Source organism: Chelonia mydas, chromosome 3 (genome assembly GCF_015237465.2).
Source record: "Chelonia mydas isolate rCheMyd1 chromosome 3, rCheMyd1.pri.v2, whole genome shotgun sequence".
In the NCBI taxonomy this organism is placed as follows: Eukaryota; Metazoa; Chordata; order Testudines; family Cheloniidae; genus Chelonia; species Chelonia mydas.
In genome coordinates, this window is record NC_057851.1 from 142,537,854 (window position 1) to 142,556,286 (window position 18,433).

General features: G+C 38.7%; 1 protein-coding gene across 10 annotated transcripts in view; it reads left to right on the plus strand.

The window, feature by feature from the left end:
- LTBP1 (latent transforming growth factor beta binding protein 1) overlaps nt 1–18,433 on the plus strand; it is a 361,660-nt gene that overhangs the window by 165,341 nt on the left and 177,886 nt on the right. For all 10 annotated transcript variants that reach the window (XM_037895450.2, XM_027833839.3, XM_043543429.1 and 7 more), the window contains 2 exons: nt 4,394–4,618; nt 9,935–10,212. In XM_037895450.2, coding sequence (XP_037751378.1) covers nt 4,394–4,618; nt 9,935–10,212 — 503 coding nt within the window. The remainder of the gene's footprint in view (nt 1–4,393; nt 4,619–9,934; nt 10,213–18,433) is intronic.

Here is an 18,433-nt window from a genome sequence, read left to right on the forward strand (position 1 = left end):
TTGCTTACCTTCCTGCACTCATTCCCATCAAGGAGAGCACAGAGAAGAAAAATATTCTAAGAGGCTTTATGCCAGTTTCCCTGGATCACTTTTATATAATGGATCTCCTACCTGATTCTGGGAAATAAATCTTCATACCTCCCAGTGAAGTCAATGGCAGCTATGGGTTCTCGGCAGCTATGGGTTCTCAGCACCTCTCCGGACCAGGCCTTAGGTTTGTACATGAGTTGGATTTGATTTCCCATGAGAGAGACTTCTGAATGGGAAATCTGAATGGGACATTTGTGGTTTTATAGAAATTCCAGAGTTGGGATGGTCTAGACACTTTCAGGTTCGGGACAAAATTTCTAAAAACAGGTGCCCAAACTTAGGCTCTGAAGCCTCTATTTAGCCACCTAAATAGTTGGTATGATTTTCAAAACTACTGAGCAACCAGGTCTCACTGCCATCAATTATGTAAGTGGAGTTTGGGTTAATTATAGATTCATAGATACTAAGGTCAGAAGGGACCATTATGATCATCTAGTCTCACCTCCTGCACAACGCAGGCCACAGAATTTCACCCACCCACTCCTGCGAAAAACCTCTCACCTATGTCTGAGCTATTGAAGTCCTCAAAATCGTGGTTTAAAGATTTCAAGGAGCAGAGAATTCTCCAGCAAGTGACCTGTGCCCCATGCTACAGAGGAAGGCGAAAAACCTCCAGGGCCTCTTCCAGTCTGCCCTGGAGGAAAATTCCTTCCCGACCCCAAATATGGCGATCAGCTAAACCCTGAGCATGTGGGCAAGATTCACCTGCCAGATAATACAGAAAATTCTTTTCTGGGTAACTCATCCCACCCCATCTAACATTCCATCACAGGCCATTAAGCCTATTTACCATGAATATTTAATTACCAAAACCATGTTATCCTATCATACCATCTCCTCCATAAACTTATTGAGTTTAATCTTAAAGCCAGATAGATCTTTTGCCCCCACTGCTTCCCTTGGAAGGCTATTCCAAAACTTCACTCCTCTGATGGTTAGAAACCTTCGTTTAATTTCAAGTCTAAACTTCCTGGTGGCCAGTTTATATCCATTTGTTCTTGTGTCCACATTGGTACTGAGCTTAACTAATTCCTCTCCCTCTCCGGTATTTATCCCTCTGATATATTTATAGAGAGCAATCATATCTCCCCTCAACCTTCTTTTAGTTAGGCTAAACAAGCCAAGCTCCTTGAGTCTCCTTTCATAAGACAAGTTTTCCATTCCTCGGATCATCCTAGTAGCCCTTCTCTGTACCTGTTCCAGTTTGAATTCATCCTTCTTAAACATGGGAGACCAGAACTGCGCACAGTATTCCAGGAGAGGTCTCACCAGTGCCTTGTATAACGGTACTAAAAACCTCCTTATCCCTACTGGAAATACCTCTCCTGATGCATCCCAAGACCGCATTAGCTTTTTTCACAGCCATATCACATTGGCGCCCCATAGTCATCCTATGATCAACCAATACTCCAAGGTCCTTCTCCTCCTCCGTTACTTCTAATTGATGCGTCCCGAGCTTATAACTAAAATTCTTGTTATTAATCCCTAAATGCATGACCTTACACTTCTCACTATTAAATTTCATTCTATTACTATTACTCCAGTTTACAAGTTCATCCAGATCCTCCTGTATGATATCCCGGTCCTTCTCTAAATTGGCAATACCTCCCAGCTTTGTATTATCCACAAACTTTATTATGAACCCCAGCAACACAATTATGCTGAATATATTAATCCACATTACTTAAAGCTGAAATATGGTAATAAAAGTATCTGTATTCTACCTTTGAGAGGGTATTTTTGTGATTATTGATTATACTTGATTATTGTCCTGACTATCCTGCACTTTGTTTTAACTGATGTTGTCTTGCACCGTTCATTCTTTAGCCTGATTTGGAAATATCATTTTGTGAATACCAAGAAAAGGAAAATAGAAGTTGTTAGATGAATTTATTGCAATATGACAATGCTGCTTGTAACCTTAGTACTTTAGTTTGCCTTTTAAAAGCCTATGTAAGTGGAGGAACCCAACAATTTAAGATGTGAGTGTGAGTCCAGAATCGGCTGTCCGTTACACTAATCTCAATCTAGAATAGCTCAACTGACTTCAGAGGAGTTACCATAGATTTACTCTGGTTTAACTGAAAGCTGAATTTGCCCCATTATTTCATTACGTAAAGAGACAGAACTGACAAGAATGACAGGTTTCTTACGGCTTAGGAGCTCCTCAGAGAGAATACCAGTTCCCACTTTCTGGTTTCCCAGAATGCCTCTCTGCTGATGCCGCCTTACAGAGAATTGTATTTGGAATTTTTCACTGTACTCCCTTGTGATCTAAAACCAATATCACATTAACATTGCACACACTGCCTCATTGTTGCAAAATATTTTCAGAACAGTTATTACTTATGCAAGAACTCAAACATGTTTCTATTTTAGGCCCCAATCCTGCAAAGGGATCAGAACATACAGAAACCTGGGATCCCTCTGATGTCATGCTGTTGCACTAGAAGTGTTAATTTTTGGCTGCTCACAGAGAAGCTGATTTTTTTAAGAAATGCCAAAAACCTTTAAGAGGAAAAGCTTTTTTTTTTTTTTTTTTTTTCCAAATTAGAGACAATTTTGTGTGTTTCAGTCACTGCTCAAATCAGAAACATTTCTCCTTTCTTTGAAATGACTACTTTTTCTGTAAAGAGAGCTGTTTTTTCCAGCTAAGCCACAACAACAGTTCGCTGGTACACACCATAAGGCATGGGTTAAAGCAGTCAGTATTCTGAAAGCTGCTAGATCTTTTTATGCTCATTTATAGTGCTACAGTTTTAGTCCTTTTATAATCAGTTCCTATAAAATGAAAACGAGATAAGCAGACAACAGTTATTAAAAATATATTTGTATAATAGAATGGAAAAACATTTTAGGTTGTTTACATTTGTATGTAGATACAGTAATACCTATCTAATGATTAGACAAACAAGTTTCAAATCCTGTCAATATTATGTTTTTTATACTTTCGCTAAGAGCCAATCCAATTGCTTATTTTTCCAGTGCTTTTTATACTCCAAATGAATTACGCAGCTCAGTTGGAACTCCTGAGACTTCTAAATCGCCTGCTTTGTCTTGTTACAACACACAACATGCACATTCTTTTTCCGATACTGACCTTTTATAGTAGCTGTAAGATAGCAATATGCAGTTGTTGTCAAAAGATTACACCACTTGGATTAGTAAGGTCAATGTACACATATAACTTGCCACTTTCTGTAGCTTCCAAATTACCTTGTAATTCAATACAATCAAACAGTATAAGTCTAACAAAATATCAAGTTGTAAAAAGAAAAATGATGGCTTACAAGTGAATGCTATATTATCTCTCCAAGAATCTTATACTTATGTAAAAAGAATAACACAAATGGCTTTAGCTTATCCTGAGCAACATCATTTTGTATTTTCTGCTTGATTTAGTTTCTGAAAGTTTTTACAATACAGCTAAACTATAGTAGATTCTAAAACACTCTGCTCTATTTTTAGAATGGAATGAACCTCAGATATAAAAGACCATTTATTGTTAAATATTCACTTTTATGGCTTGGAGATTTAATTTTGCACTTAATATTAGTATTTTCTATGTTTGATAATTTCTGATAAATTATATAGACATGAAAGTACAAGTTGGCACAGAAATAATCTGCCATAGGTAGGTATTTATGTAGGTGCTAAAATATTTTTATAACGTGGAACTTATGTTTCTGAGATTATTGGAATAAAACTAGTTGGCATTTTAATTATCCTAATGGATAGTTATAAATATTGGCTCATGTCAGAAAATATATATATATATAAAGCTACCCTGAATAGGAGACAAATTTTCAAAGAACAACCAGAGCACTGAGGGAAATGAGAAATTCACCCCCATCATTGTCTGATCTGACAGGGCTTTATCCCTTTCTCCAAAGGGGACACAGGCCTCAGGGTTTTCAGAAAGAGCTAGATTTTCCAGGAAGTAGTACCCACACACAGGGGTTTACACAAGGGATGCTTCTAAACATAGCATTCTTTTTGTCATATGGTGAAATATAATCAAGTAGGGAAGAAATACACACACTGTGCTTGATGTGAAGCGAGCCAAACACGTGAACCACACAGAGGTAATAAGCAGGGTGCTTGGCCGTGCCACTAAGCACGTAAAAACCTGTCTCAAATGGACAGCAATTCCACAAATGTCAGAAGAAGGAAGGCCCAGATCTCTCCCTTCTCTACTGCTATCAGTAGCACCATGATGTATATTCAGATAATGCTAAAAAATAATGGCAGCTGAAGAGAAATTAACAACATCTCTGTATTTTTCTGGTTTTTTGCCTTTCAGTTATTTGTCATCTTCCGTGCATGAATGGTGGCCAGTGCAGTTCTAGAGATAAATGCCAGTGCCCTCCTAATTATACTGGTAAACTCTGTCAAATCCCAGCGAAGAATGCCAATACTCCAAAACTTTACCATCAACCACAGCAGGCAAGCAAGACCATTGGATCACACGTCATCCACTCTACGCATACTTTACCACTGACTATGCCTGGACAGCAAGGAGTAAAAGGTAACGTTTTTTTTCTCTCATGGATGCTTTTCCCTTTGGAGCTAGTTTTACTTTCGAATTGTGGCTGTCAGACCAGTAATGATAATGACATCTGTCTACACAGTTTGAATCTAGATACCACAGCTTGACTCCAGAGCCTACCCAAATGATTGGAAGTTATTTTCCTTAGATGGTTGGAATAATAAGAAACACAATGTTATTGAAATGAGTTTGATAACGTAATTTTACTTTAATTCATGATAGGATTTAGTCCAGATCACAGAATTAAAAAGGGTGCCACATTCTTTGATATAACAAAGTTCCTTCCTGTCAGGTGCATAGCCAGATTTCACATGGGGAAGGACAGAAGACACTGTTCCATAACGCAGTCTGTAATTTACCTGTGACCATTAATTGTTAAAATGGCAAGCTATTAAGTTCCCACTAGTGTGGGACAGAGTGTGGTTGCCTTCCAACATAACTAACTTGATTTTAAAATGAAAACAGAATCCATGTTTACCCTTACAATTTGCTTCTCATTCTCAGTGAACTGTTGTATGCAGAGGTTTGTTTTTTGTTTGTGATCCTTTTAACTTACAGAGGCCAGCATATGGAACATAAATATCCCTTCAGGAGTTAGAGAGTATTTCAGTTAAATACAACAATATTTCCAGTAAGGTTGATGAAATCACAGATAAGGTGCTACTGCTATCTAAACACTGAAAAGTATTTATTTAAAAACAAGATGAATCTGAGAAGAAAACCAGTAATCTTGCCCTAACTAAGAGATCAGACTCACTTTCAGTCTGCTAGCTACAACTGACGTGTTGAAGATGCTTGACATTGTTTGATAACAAATGAACTCAAAGGATTATTTATCAGTCTGTTTCATCCATGTTTGTTTCTGTTTTTCTGGAGAGTCCCACAATTAAATTCCACAGTTCAGTAATTTAACACTAATTTTTTGTTTGTTTGAATAACCAACCTGATTTTGACTGTAGTTGGTAATATACAGCCAACTTTTCCATGTGGTTGCAACTGAATTAATACATTTTAAAAATAATTTTCTGTTGGGATTAGATGTTCACAGTTACTTTCTGAATCGCTTTGCTAAAAACAAACCCAGGTTAATTGTATCTTTATGGCAGGCATAATCTAACTTAATAACTTTGTTATCGAAACAGGCAATAGCTGTGTAAGAAATACAAGTAGGCATCTACTAGGAAACATTAGAATTAGAAGTTTCTCTTAAGCTCCATCTCCATTTTTCAGTAAATCAGACTCTGCGGGACTGCTACCCAATCTATTGGAAAACAGGTTATTTTACCAGTGTGGAAATTCTAGACCTTATCTTGTGCTACCAAAATTACTTTGAACTTTTCTTCTAAACAAGAGGATCAAACTGCCATATACTTAATGTGACTGAGGCTTATTATTGTGAGCATTCCATTAGAGGTTAAGATATCCTGTATGAAATGGTGACCCATAAAGAAGAATAGCTCTTTTTATGTTTGGCCATAGTCATCCTTCAGATTTAATGTACAAGTCACTAGCTTGAAAAGTACAGCAAATTTCTTACTCATGTGAGGAATTTTCCTACCCCTTTGGAAGGAAGCTCCCCATCAAGGTCATCACCAGTCCCATTGCCTTTGCCTGCCATTTCCATGTCCAAGTGAGGACATCGACCAATGGGGAGAGGAATGCTCCTTTTCTGGATAAGAAGATGAAATATATCATCCGTAAGAGATTGGCAGAAAGCAAAGTTTAAGAGTGCAGCTAGACAGGAATCGAAGACCTGGAGACAGAGTGTCTTGGGGATAAACATTACCTGGGAGGAAGCACTTTCATCTTGATTTGTCACAGTCTTGAATTGGCTGAACATCCCTAGCAGAGCTAGATGGATTTATAGAAGCCAGCAAGGCACCTAAGTCAACATCTGCCTGCCGAGAACTATTGAGTCAGAAAGAAACTACAATGCTAGTCTGAAAGGAGTGTTCACTCGCAATGTATTCATGTAAGTGAACCAGTTTTGTTTGCCAGAAATAGCCATGTTGTGTTGTCTTCCTTATGTAGTGCAAAATGATATTAAAATAATTAGAGCATGGGTTGTAGCCCATGAAAGCTTATGCTCTGATAAATTTGTTAGTCTCTAAGGTGCCACAAGTACTCCTGTTCCTTTTGCGGATACAGACTAACACGGCTGCTACTCTGAAACCTGTCATTAAAATAATTGTATCAATTCCTAGTCAAAAGATTTTTCTTCTGGCAACATTTTCCCCTTTCCCTGTGTGCCTTGACTACAACAGACCTCTTATGGCATTAAGAAGTTATGACTATCTGATACCAAGTGGGGAATTAAAAACCAGTAAAGCCATGGAGGCATACTTGCTGGGTTCCCATCAGGGTGGATTTGATTTAAATTACTAGTCAGGAAGACTTGATTTAATAATGGATTTCTACATAAAAGTGCATTCTTGTTGGTTGTTACCAACCTGAAGATCCTGCGTGTTCAGACATGTTCCTTTCATCATAATCAAGGCAGCTTCCTCCTGAGAAGGAACACTTCTCATGATGATGTTGCATTCGGGCAACCAGGCCTTACATTTCTTTGTTGCACTGTTTGCATTTTGCACGCATGCTTGTCTTACCCACACGTAGACGAACTTCATTAAAATATTCCCAAACTGGGTCTCTTTTACGGCCTGCTGCCATTATAGATTTTCCCTTCTAGTGAGAGAATGGTATGGTAGATCTCAAATCAATGAAGGCTACACTCAGAAAGACCTCAAGACTTCTGGAATATGCTGCTCAAACAGTTTCACTTTTGTTTCTACTGCCTTTCCCTCCCTTCTCACATTTATCTCCAGACTTATTCTCCTTGTCCATATCTATTCCGCCCCCAACAATCTTCTATTCATTGAACTTTTTGAAACTTTGTACTTTTAGAGAGAGGTAAGGGATTGACTCTGTATACACAAATTTGCAGAGAGACAATAGGGTTGAGGTCTGTTATTTTTCACCTCTCTATATTATTTATTTATTTATTTAAAAACATTTTTGCTATTAACAAGCATGTTGTCTCTGGAAACACAAATCCACAGTTTGAGAACTGCAAAACTAAGCAGCTCTGATGGTATCTTCTAGACTGAGCACTGAGTCCCATTGGGTAGATAGAAAGATTAACCTAAATAATCTATCCAGAAGCCCCTGGATCCCCATAAGATTGGGTTCCTAATCCATGAACTATTGGAACTCATTTATAAAACTTTTCCTAAACATTACATGAATATATTGTCTCATACTATAGAATTAGAATTTATAATCCCTATTCCATGATGAGATATCTTTGAGCTATAATGTATCTTAATTAAAACTATCTTTAGATAGGTTTTTTCCTCAAAAAGCATTTTATCAAAAAAATCCAATTTAAATTTAAAAAAATCTGATTTTTTTTTTTTTAATCACTGATTTTTATCCACCCTGGTTCCCATCAGCTAATTCCTGGGAACTCTGCCTACCCTAAAGCTGTGGCTTCTCAGACTTAAAAAGAAAGCAGAGCAATAACTGAAACTACAAGGCTGCTTCTTTTAAGTAAGATAGACTGGTTACACTGAAAATGCCTGTCATAGGGTACTCTAGAGAAAAAGAGGTGGAAAAGCAAACATAATTTCATTTAAAAAAAAAAACCTAGACTAAACTAACTAAGCCTTGTGGGAATTAAAGAGTTTTAGCAAAGACACATTTAACCATCAAGAAGAGCTGCTGCATCTGCTGGAGACAGGAAAACAGCTAAGTAGGATCAGCTAACATCGTTTGTGGAGACAGCAGTGTTACAAGACTTTTGTGTGCTCTTGACTCCTTGTCTGGCTGGCCTTAGGAGTGCATTAGGGGAAAGTACATTTAACAGATGCTGAAAATACCATCCCAGATACAAAGACTAAATATTGAATTCTAATTGTACTATGGCAACTTAAAAAGTAAGTGTTTTTTTTTCCAAATTTTGTGTTTAACTTCATGTATCAAATGCTTTTATTTAATAACCCAAATGGACGTAAGGCTCATGAACAGTCCTGAAATTGTTTTCTTGGAAACACAAAATTTAGAGGTGAGAAAATACTTAATACCTACCTACAACATAACTATATTTCATTTGAGAATATTGTTTATACTTTCCAGCTTTCCTGTGTATAATACATGAGAACTGTTTTACTTCACACTATATTGTATCCAGTCTTCAGTAGGTCATTCACCACAACATTTAGCCTATCATCACCAGTGCTTGCAGGGTTTAGCATGGGTGGCACACAGAGATGGTTATTTCTTCTTCTCCTTCTCCTCCCCATGGAAAACTTTAGAGTTTTGCAAGAGAGAGTATCCCTCCCCTCATTAGGCTAAGCCCCTTTGATGCTCCTAAGTAATTGTAAGAGTATTCACCTTCTTTGATTTTTAACTTGTAAAATGTAAGGAGATGAGTCTATTCTTAGAGAGTTACTCTAACTGTGAATTCTTAAAGTGGATTTAAGATTGGATTTAAAGGTACACCAAGATTTTATAAAAATAATATTTAAAATAGGTTAAGAACCCAAATCAATAATGGGTTTGGGATTGTGAGACTGGTTTAATATTCATGTAATTCCATTGATTTTAACAGAGTTACTCCTGGTTCACATTGGAATAAGTGAGTGGAAATTCTGAACGTATGTGCACAGACTTAAAACTACAACTCCATTCAAAAACCAAGTATTTGAAAAGTAGTCCCTCCTTATTTGACATATCCTTAATTCAGAGTTAAATGAAGGGAGTGGTTTTTTTAGATATTTGGGAGGTCATCAATGGTTTCATGGGCAAATTCAGGACTTGGCTGGTATACCAAGATGAAATGATGAACTCTGAAGCTTTCTCTATGTTCCAAAGAGAGAGAATGGATTTGAAAAATAGAACAAAATTTACTATGTATCCAAAAATAACATAGTAGAGTTTGAATTCTGGGACTTAGAATGGGAATTTTTTTTACACAGTCTGACCACAAATATTAATGTCACACCAGCCAGCTGGACACCTACCTTACACTGTAGTTTTTAACATTGTTTTCTATAGAGTCTTACTTTTCTGTACAAAGAGTTTGAATTCTCTTCCATTCTAAACCACACACTCTACATTTTAACTTTTTTCTATATTTCGGCTTTATGTATATATTTTTTTTTTCATTTTTTTGGATGTCATATATAAATTTTAATTTAAACATTAATACTAAAGAACTGTTGAAGATGTTGGGTATTTTGGTTTAACATCTGTTCTCGCTGCTTTTCTCTCTGTTTATTCTTCCAATTATTTTAGTGAAGTTCCCCCCTAACGTAGTGAATATCCATGTGAAACATCCCCCTGAGGCCTCAGTACAGTTCCATCAAGTTTCAAGAATTGACAGCACATCAGCAGGACAGAAAGTGAAAGTACCCCAGCCAGGACATCCCCAGGTCTCTTATCAAGGTGTTCCATATCACAAGACCCAGAAAGGATATTCTACTTACCCACATCAGCAACCCATTCCTCATGTGTTTCCTGTTTCTGCTAAAACTCAGCTTGGGCGCTGCTTTCAGGAGACTATTGGGACACAGGTAAGAAATATTTGCAAATATTTTTTGAGATGGGAAGCTTTAAAGCAGTATTATACAACACTGAAAAATGTTTCATTGATCAGCAAAGAACGCCTCAACATTCTTTTTTTCCAAAAGAGATTTCACCTCACACTGCCTGTAGAGCTTTGTTTTGCAAAATAGTGCTAATTGTTCACACCTCCTGCTCTTTTCTGAGTGAGCGCCTTCTCCTGCTGCATATCAGCGTCCTTGAAATATGGCTTTCAGGCAGGCCGGATTAACCTTTTGTGGGCCCAGCGCCAAACAGATTTGTGGGCCCTCATGGAGGCAATGGAGCATGGCGCGGGGAGGTCTTTCTTCTCCCTCTTCCTCCAGCTAGTCCTGTAGTTCAGCCACAAGTTGGTGTTTGTGCTTAACCTTACTTGATGTTTAGTTTGTAAGGTGCACTAAGATTTAAAGTTTGAGAGCTGTGTATTTTACATCACAGGGCCATGCACTCGGATGATTGGAAACATTTCACAAAATGTGTTGATAAGAAAGTGTCAGTGCAAGAAAGAAATTTGCTTATCTTGGTGGAACAAGTCATCCATTTGCAGTATATCCATGCTGCATCTGCCACTCCAGATCTCAGACAGATCCATGTCTGACTTTGTTTTTAGCAGATCTTTCTGCTTACCACTGTGGGCAGCTAAACTGGATTATGCCTTGGCAGAAGCCTTTGCAGTGAATGCTTCTCCAACAAAAGAAGGCGGGGGAGGGTGCAGGACAAAATACAGTTTTTACTTACTTCTGGGCAAAGAAAGTGAAGGTGCAGACACTGTAGAAGCTGAGGTAGAAAAAAGATTTGAAGAAAAATGAGTGTCATTAGTTTGGGCCTATTTAGCACTACTCATTTTAAGGACCACTCTAAGTTTAGCTTAGAGAAGGGCATATGGACCAAGTTCATTTTATATTTATTCACACTGTCATGATATACAGTATAAGGAGGACATATATGCCCTACATTGTCTGATTATCAGATTTACTCCTCTGTTAACATGGTTTATTTCTAAGGGCCAGAAATATGATAGGAAGGTGCAGGCCTGGAGCATAGGCGACACTTCTCAGACAGTTTAGGGGCATGCTATACTTGTAGAAATGCTATGTTTGTACTGGGGTATGTGTTTTTTGTTTGCCATCATTGCGTATTTTATGTTTACAAATTAGGGCCATATTCTGTCTGTGGTAGTTGGAGTGAAAGGCATAAAGAGTCCACTTGAGGCCTGCATAAGGGCCAGGTAGAATTACAGGCAACAGAGCACAGGAATTTGTTCCTCCCTCTTCTTTTTGTGTTGTACAGTGAGGGGAAGAGATGGTACATACCAGTGCGATGGTGTCTTATTTACCAGCCAATGGAGGTTGGCTCTTAGATTGGTGTAGCTGCTCGCACCCTCACCCTACATGACTGGGTGCTCCACAAGGCATTCTGCTTGTCTGAGACATACTCTTCTCAAAAAGAAAAGGAGTACGTGTGGCACCTTAGAGACTAACAAATTTATTAGAGCATAAGCTTTCATGAGCTACAGCTCACTTCATCGGTTGCATACAGTGGAAAATATAGTGGGGAGATTTTATATACACAGAGAACATGAAACAATGGGTGTTACCATACAGACTGTAACAAGAGTGATCAGGAAAGGTGAGCTATCACCAGCAGGAGAGCTGGGGGGGAGGAGGGGGCGTGGGGAATACAGACTAACATGGCTGCTACTCTGAAACCTGCCATATTCTTCTCAGTACTCCCTGTGGTCAGGAGCAGTACCTCTCTGCACTACCCCTGCACGTGGGCAGTGCCTCCCAATTTATACTGAGATATGTTCCTATTTCTCCCAAACTTTATTAATCCTTTTAGTGCCAACCTTGGGAAAAAGCCTAATGCAGCCTGAGAGAACCTTTTTGTTTTGAAGAATTTAATTTATAGCTGGAATTGTAGAGCCCAACTTTCAAAGGAGCCAAAAGCAGGCACTAGGACCTACCATAAATTTGTTAGGTTCAGACAGGTCTGTAATCTAAAAGGAGCCATTTATTTTTTATTTATTCAATATTTGCTTTGGTAAATGTGATAGGGCCTCTCTATATGTCCATGGAGGTTTCCAAACTGAGTTTTCTTTATTAATACTAGCATGTAATAAGTCCTCAGTTAAAATACTTGCATCTGCGCTGGATAATTTCTGTATTCTTGCTTTGCTTAACAATTGTCAGTGTTTGTGTATTTTCTTGCAGAGTGGCTTTGCATAGTTGGCTTTAGTACTCTAAAAAACTTTATTAATTATTCTGAGATCGGGGGTGATTTTACTGTCTGCAAAAGAGACGGAAGAAATGTATGTGTGGTCCCTTCTAGGCAAATCAACCAAGTTAGTGTAGGATCTTCCTTATCTTTCCATTTCTATTCTTTGCTTTTAGCACGGGTAAAAAGTGTTCTATTAATCTGATTTATAAAATCACTATTTTAAGTAAACTGTCTTGAATCTCAGAGTTGTACTGGGGGATTTGTCTTGTGTGTGAAGTTAGGCTACACAAACAAGACAACATAAGAGTCTAAGTGTGCAACATAAGAGTCTCATTTTAGATAGAATTTATTCAGTTACCTGAATTTGTCCAAACTTTTTAACATCTCTCTCCTTCTTTCCTTCTGATTGTGTCTAAACTAATCCTGATCTTCCCTCTTTCCTTGTTGAACATAATCAGCTGATCTCCCAGGCATAGGCCAGTGATTCTTGTCACTCTGTTTTTTTCCCACCCCTCCCATGGCTGTCCCCCCTCCCCAACACATTCCTGCTCACCTTACCTTTTTTGGTATTTCTTCCATGGATCTCAGTTACAAGTAGCAGTCTTCACTAGGCCTGGGCTAGCTGCTGTAGTCAAATCCCAATTACTCTGGCCTTACCCAGGCCAGAATTACCCAGAATGTATTTTACACATTTAAGCCCAGAGCGTGCAATATTAGAACATGCAGTTGGCCCAACTCCAGCGCAGACTGCCAAACCCGCCTGGTGCCTAACCACCTAGAGCCTACAAAGGACTATAAGCAAAGGCAGAGGCCCTCATAGGGGTCAGAGAAAAGAGATGAGCCGGTGCAGGAGAGAATAAAAAATGATGACAGCCCCCAGGATTCAGAGTGATATATTTTTAGGTATATATTGTTTTATTGTGTATTTTTGTGTCCTGATCATTGGGAAGAGGAGACAAAGGTGGGCTGATGGGCACCTGTAGAAATAGGATTATTATTATAATATTTTAAAACTTGGGTATAGAGAAAGAGTTTAGTTTCTGGCTAGCTCTTACTTTTTCAAAGTCAGTTCACTCATCCCCATTGCCTTTAATTTTTTCAGAATGGAACCCCGAGTCAGTATTTTTTCTGGAAGATTTCATAGTATTCATTCCATTAGAGGTTCTTAGTACTATCTCAAAGAGAAACATTTCTTGTTGCCAAATACTTTATCAGCATCAGAAACATTGTTGCACATATGTCAGAAACTAACAGTAATTCATTTGTAGTCCAGACACTGCTAAATCCGTGTCATAAAGAGTATTGGTCAAATCAATACCTGTTCTTGAATCTTTCTGGAAGCCAAGAGTCTGTCAGCTTAGAGCATTGGTCCACTCAGTCCTATTTATAAACCAAGCAAACAAGTAACATTATGTTTCATTTCTTTAACTCCTTCTCACCGCCTCCACTGCTTTTCATTTTAATTCTAATAATATGTTTTTACTGTGACACAGAATATCGTGTTATTTCCGAAAATAATTTTATTGTGTCAGTGACACACACAAAGTTTGTACTGCTAATGTGAATCCTATTAATGTTATCTATGATTAATGTGCATTTAAATTGTTATGGAACATTTCAGTGTAGATGGAATATATATTCACACAGGTGCCTATGATTTGTCAAGATTTATGTATAGATTTCTCTCATATGCCACTTTAAATCTTTATTAGAGATATTTCTAATATTGCTACAAATGCTGACATTTAAATAAGTATGTTCTAGTTTTAAGGCTTTTGTCTAAAAAAATAGCATTCCCAAAATTGATTTGATTTCTTTCCAGTTAAATGTAAATAAAGAAGAATTATTATTCACAATATAAATAAAAAACAATATTAAGAAGCACGAAGGAGAAGTTGGCTGTTGTGTATTTGACTAACCCAGGGGAATTCCCATATCTTCTCTGATTAATAAGTTGTAGTCTAGCCTTTTGAACAGGATTTTTTGAATGTAGGTTTTACATAAATCACAGCCATTCAGTTTCTGGTGGGCTGCTCTGTGACTTAAAAAACCCAACAAAGTCCACACAACACACTCCAAACTACAACAACAAAACAAACAGTTTTCCTGTTTAAAGGAAAATATGTAGTTGAAACAACTTAGCTGACTGAATGTATTCTGCCACAAATTCAAGCACATGACAGTGCTTTTGGATCTGCACTGGTTATCTGTTAAGTACGGTGTGGAATTTATAGTGTTTGTTTTGACTTATAAAGCCTTCAGCTGCCGATCTGAAAGTCTGTCCCTGTTTGCATACCATACTGCTGTATGCAGTGTTGTTGTATACGAGTCAGTCCCAGGATATTAGGGAGACAAGGTGGGTGAGGTAATATCTTTTATTGGATCAACTTCTGCAGGTGAGAGAGACAAGCTTTTGAGCTTACCCAGAGCTTTTCTTCAGGTCTGGGAAACTTACGGAGGCCAGGTCTACACTACAGACCTATACTGGTATAACTACGTCACTCAGAGGTTTGAAAAATCCTCACTCCTGAGCGATGTAGTTATACTGATTTAACCCCCCATGTAGAACTTCTTCCGTCAACATAGCTTGCGCTTTTTGGGGATGAGGATTAACTATGCCGACGAGAGAAGGGTTGGCATAGTAGGGTTTTCACCATAGCACTACAGTGATGCAGCTGCAGCATTGTACATGAAGACAAGCCATCAGACTGTGACAGCAAAATACAAGATGGAACAGATTGTTTAGCATAAGTAGTTCAAATGTATTTCAAGGAACCATTCAAGGTGAAGTGGCCCACTGACATCCTTTCAGTCATAGGGAGGGGAGGAAAGGGAAGGAGGGGTGGAAAGCGGATGGTGAGAGGGTTGTTATTGGGTTATAAATTGTTGTAATAAACCATAAGTCCAGCGTCTCTATTCAGTCCATGAGTTTTAGTGTCTAGCAAAGTTATGAATTTAAGCTCCCAGGCTTGTTGTTTGAAAGTGTTGTGCAGGTTTCCTTTGAGGATGAGGACTGATGGGTCAGATATAGAGACTGGTTGCTTTGTGAAGAGTGTTCACCCACAGGTGATAGGGTGTTTTTGTCTTTTATCATTTTCCTGTGTGAGTTCATTCAAGAACGAGTGATTGTCTGGTTTCACCCAGGTAGTTGCTATGGGGGCATTTAGTGCACTGGAGGCGGTACACCACCATGTGTAGGACCCATGGATCTGCTATAGTTGAGATCAGCAAGGGTGCTTGAGCTGGAGTTCTTACTGTATTAATCTACTTGATCATTGCATTTTTAAAATTAAGAGGCATATAGAGGAAAGGATGTGTACATAAATGAAAATAAATAAAAAATAATCTTACTGAAGACTTCATTGGGAATTATAAGTTATCGTCAATTTTCAACATGACCAATGTTTTCTCAAGGGAGTACTGAATTATTTAAATTATTATTATGATTGAAGAAAGTAAGCGTGTACTTGATAAATATCCCAAAGAAATTACTTTATGGAAGCATTTTAATAAACCATTTTTTTTCAGAAGTGATTTCATATGAGATGTATGTATTTAGGACTGAGGTGGCCCCCATCTTTTAAGTATTGGACGTAGAAAAGTATAGAATAAACAGACTGTGGCAGTTAGAAAAGTTTATAAGTTGGCAAAGTTCAGAGGATGGGTTGTGACACAGGCCCTGTCCCTGCAAAAACTTATGCATATGCTTAACTCTATTCAAATTAGTAGTCCCATTGACCTTGGGCATAAAATAAAGCATATGCATAAGTGTTTGTAGAAACTGGACTTGAGTCACTAACATGTTTTTCCCAACTGCAAGTATTAAATAAAGCACAAAACAGATCTGTTTGTGATCAGCGCAGCAAAGTACAGTAAAAGCTGTTTTATCAGGCATGTTGGGGGAAAGAGGGGGACAGGTAAGTGAAAAATGCCAGTTAATTAAGAGGGAGGGAGTTTGGGTGTGGGAGGGGATACGGGTCTGGGCGTTGGGGCTCGCAAGGGTAGTGGGGCATGGGCTCTTGGAGGGAGTTTGGGTGTGGGAGGGGGCTTGGGCCACGGGAGGAGGTGTGGGGTGCTGGATCCGGGCGGATGCTCATCTTGGGTGGCTCCCCACAAGCGGCGACCTATCCTGGTTGCTCCTAGGCGGAGGCATGGCCGGCAGCTCTGCGTGCTGCTGCCGCCCCACCCCAAGTGCTGGCTCTGCAACTCCCATTGGCTGGGAACTGTAGCAAGTGGGAGCTGCGAGGGTGGCATCTGCAGGCAGAGGCAGTGCGCAGAGCCGCCTGCAGCACCTCCGCCTAGGAGCAGCTGAGATAGATTGCCACTTGCACGGAGCTGCCTGAGGTAAGTGGCCCATGGATCTGGCACCCCACAGCCCCTCCCACACCCCATCTCCCTCCCAGAGCCCACGCTCCACACCCCCTCCCACAACCTGCCGGCTCCACGCCAACCGGACTATTAAACCAGACTTTCAGTGAAGATTAGAAATGCTGGTTTATATACCTTTCTGGTCGGTGAAGTGCCGGATAAAACAGCTTTTAATGTATATTGATGGTTATTAGTGAATAAACTAATCCATTCATAGTACTTTCATGTAAATGATGTATGATATGGTTGTAGATGTATCAGGGATTAATATGGAAACATGGCCTTAGTAATGTGCCATTTTGTCAAACATTAAGATAGCTTGCTTATTAAGCAACATAAATGACCATACTGTACTTCAGATTTTACAGACATTTCCTATGGAAGTGAAAGAATATAGGTTTTCATTGCTCAACAGTTATAGCAAATACCTGCCATATTGTAATTTGACAAATTCTTTTTAAAAAAAAGTAAAGTAAAATCAGATGTTTCACACATTAGTACTTTTTCTTTTCAGAGCACTTTTAAAAACTTTTTTTCTTGCAAGTAGTCTTAAAAATACCAACTCATAATAGAAAATAGTTGTCTGGAATTCCTTGAGGCTCATGGTTTGGCTTCAGAAGCTTTTAAACAAATAGACTGTCAGAAGATCAGTGTGGATCCATTTACAGGATATAATGCTTCATCCACAGTAGATTCTTTGCAAAATCAATACCCTGAAATATCAGAGGATTAAAGATGTATCAGATACCAAAAACACCAAACATTGTTTTAATTACTCAAATAAAAGAAAGCTGGATAATTTTTACTTGCCTGTAAAGAATGTTCTGCTTAAGCCAAAACAAATTCTTTACAAGTCCTTTTAGAAAGTCTGGAAGTATTTAAGTTTCTCTCTACTCTTCTTATGAGACAATGCCTGTTACTGAGCCAGTGTTATATTGGATGATGATATTCTTTTTAACAACCTGTCATTCAGATAGCCAGTATGTTGTTTGGTCATTATATCAGTAATATGATTCAGTAAATTTGGGGTCTATTAGTCTGATGTCCATTTGGGGGAAAGAAAGGTGTAATAACCCAATGTCTATGCCCACTGAAAAGTTTTCAGAATGCTTGACAGTGTATCTGTTCACTCTGGAGTATTTGCTGTTGTGGTATGTGAAAGATAAGTCTTTAAGCTGAATCCTGAAATCATTAGTTATTCCTCAGGCTGAGCGCCCGTGGATTTCAGCCAGGATCAATCAGTTAGTATCACTTTATTAATGGTGATACTGTGACTTATTAGTAACAGCCCACAAAAGGGTGTTGCAAAGGGGGCACATGGCAGTAGGAGTCCTAGGAGGCATCCTGATGATTTCAGACAGAATAATTGTGATTGTTGTGGGACTTCTTGCCAGATTGGGATCTCTACTACGCTTTAACAGGAGCTCCATTTATTCCTTGGTGTACTGGTTCAGCTGTGCTGGGGAGGCAGAGGCGGGTGTGGTCTTGCCATCTCTCTAGTTCTTTTGGGGAATTTGTCACTGGCAGCAGCACCCAACTCATGCAAAGACTGGGATTGTGGCTGAAATGCACACAGGGGAACAAAGTGATGTGGCTCTTGCAATC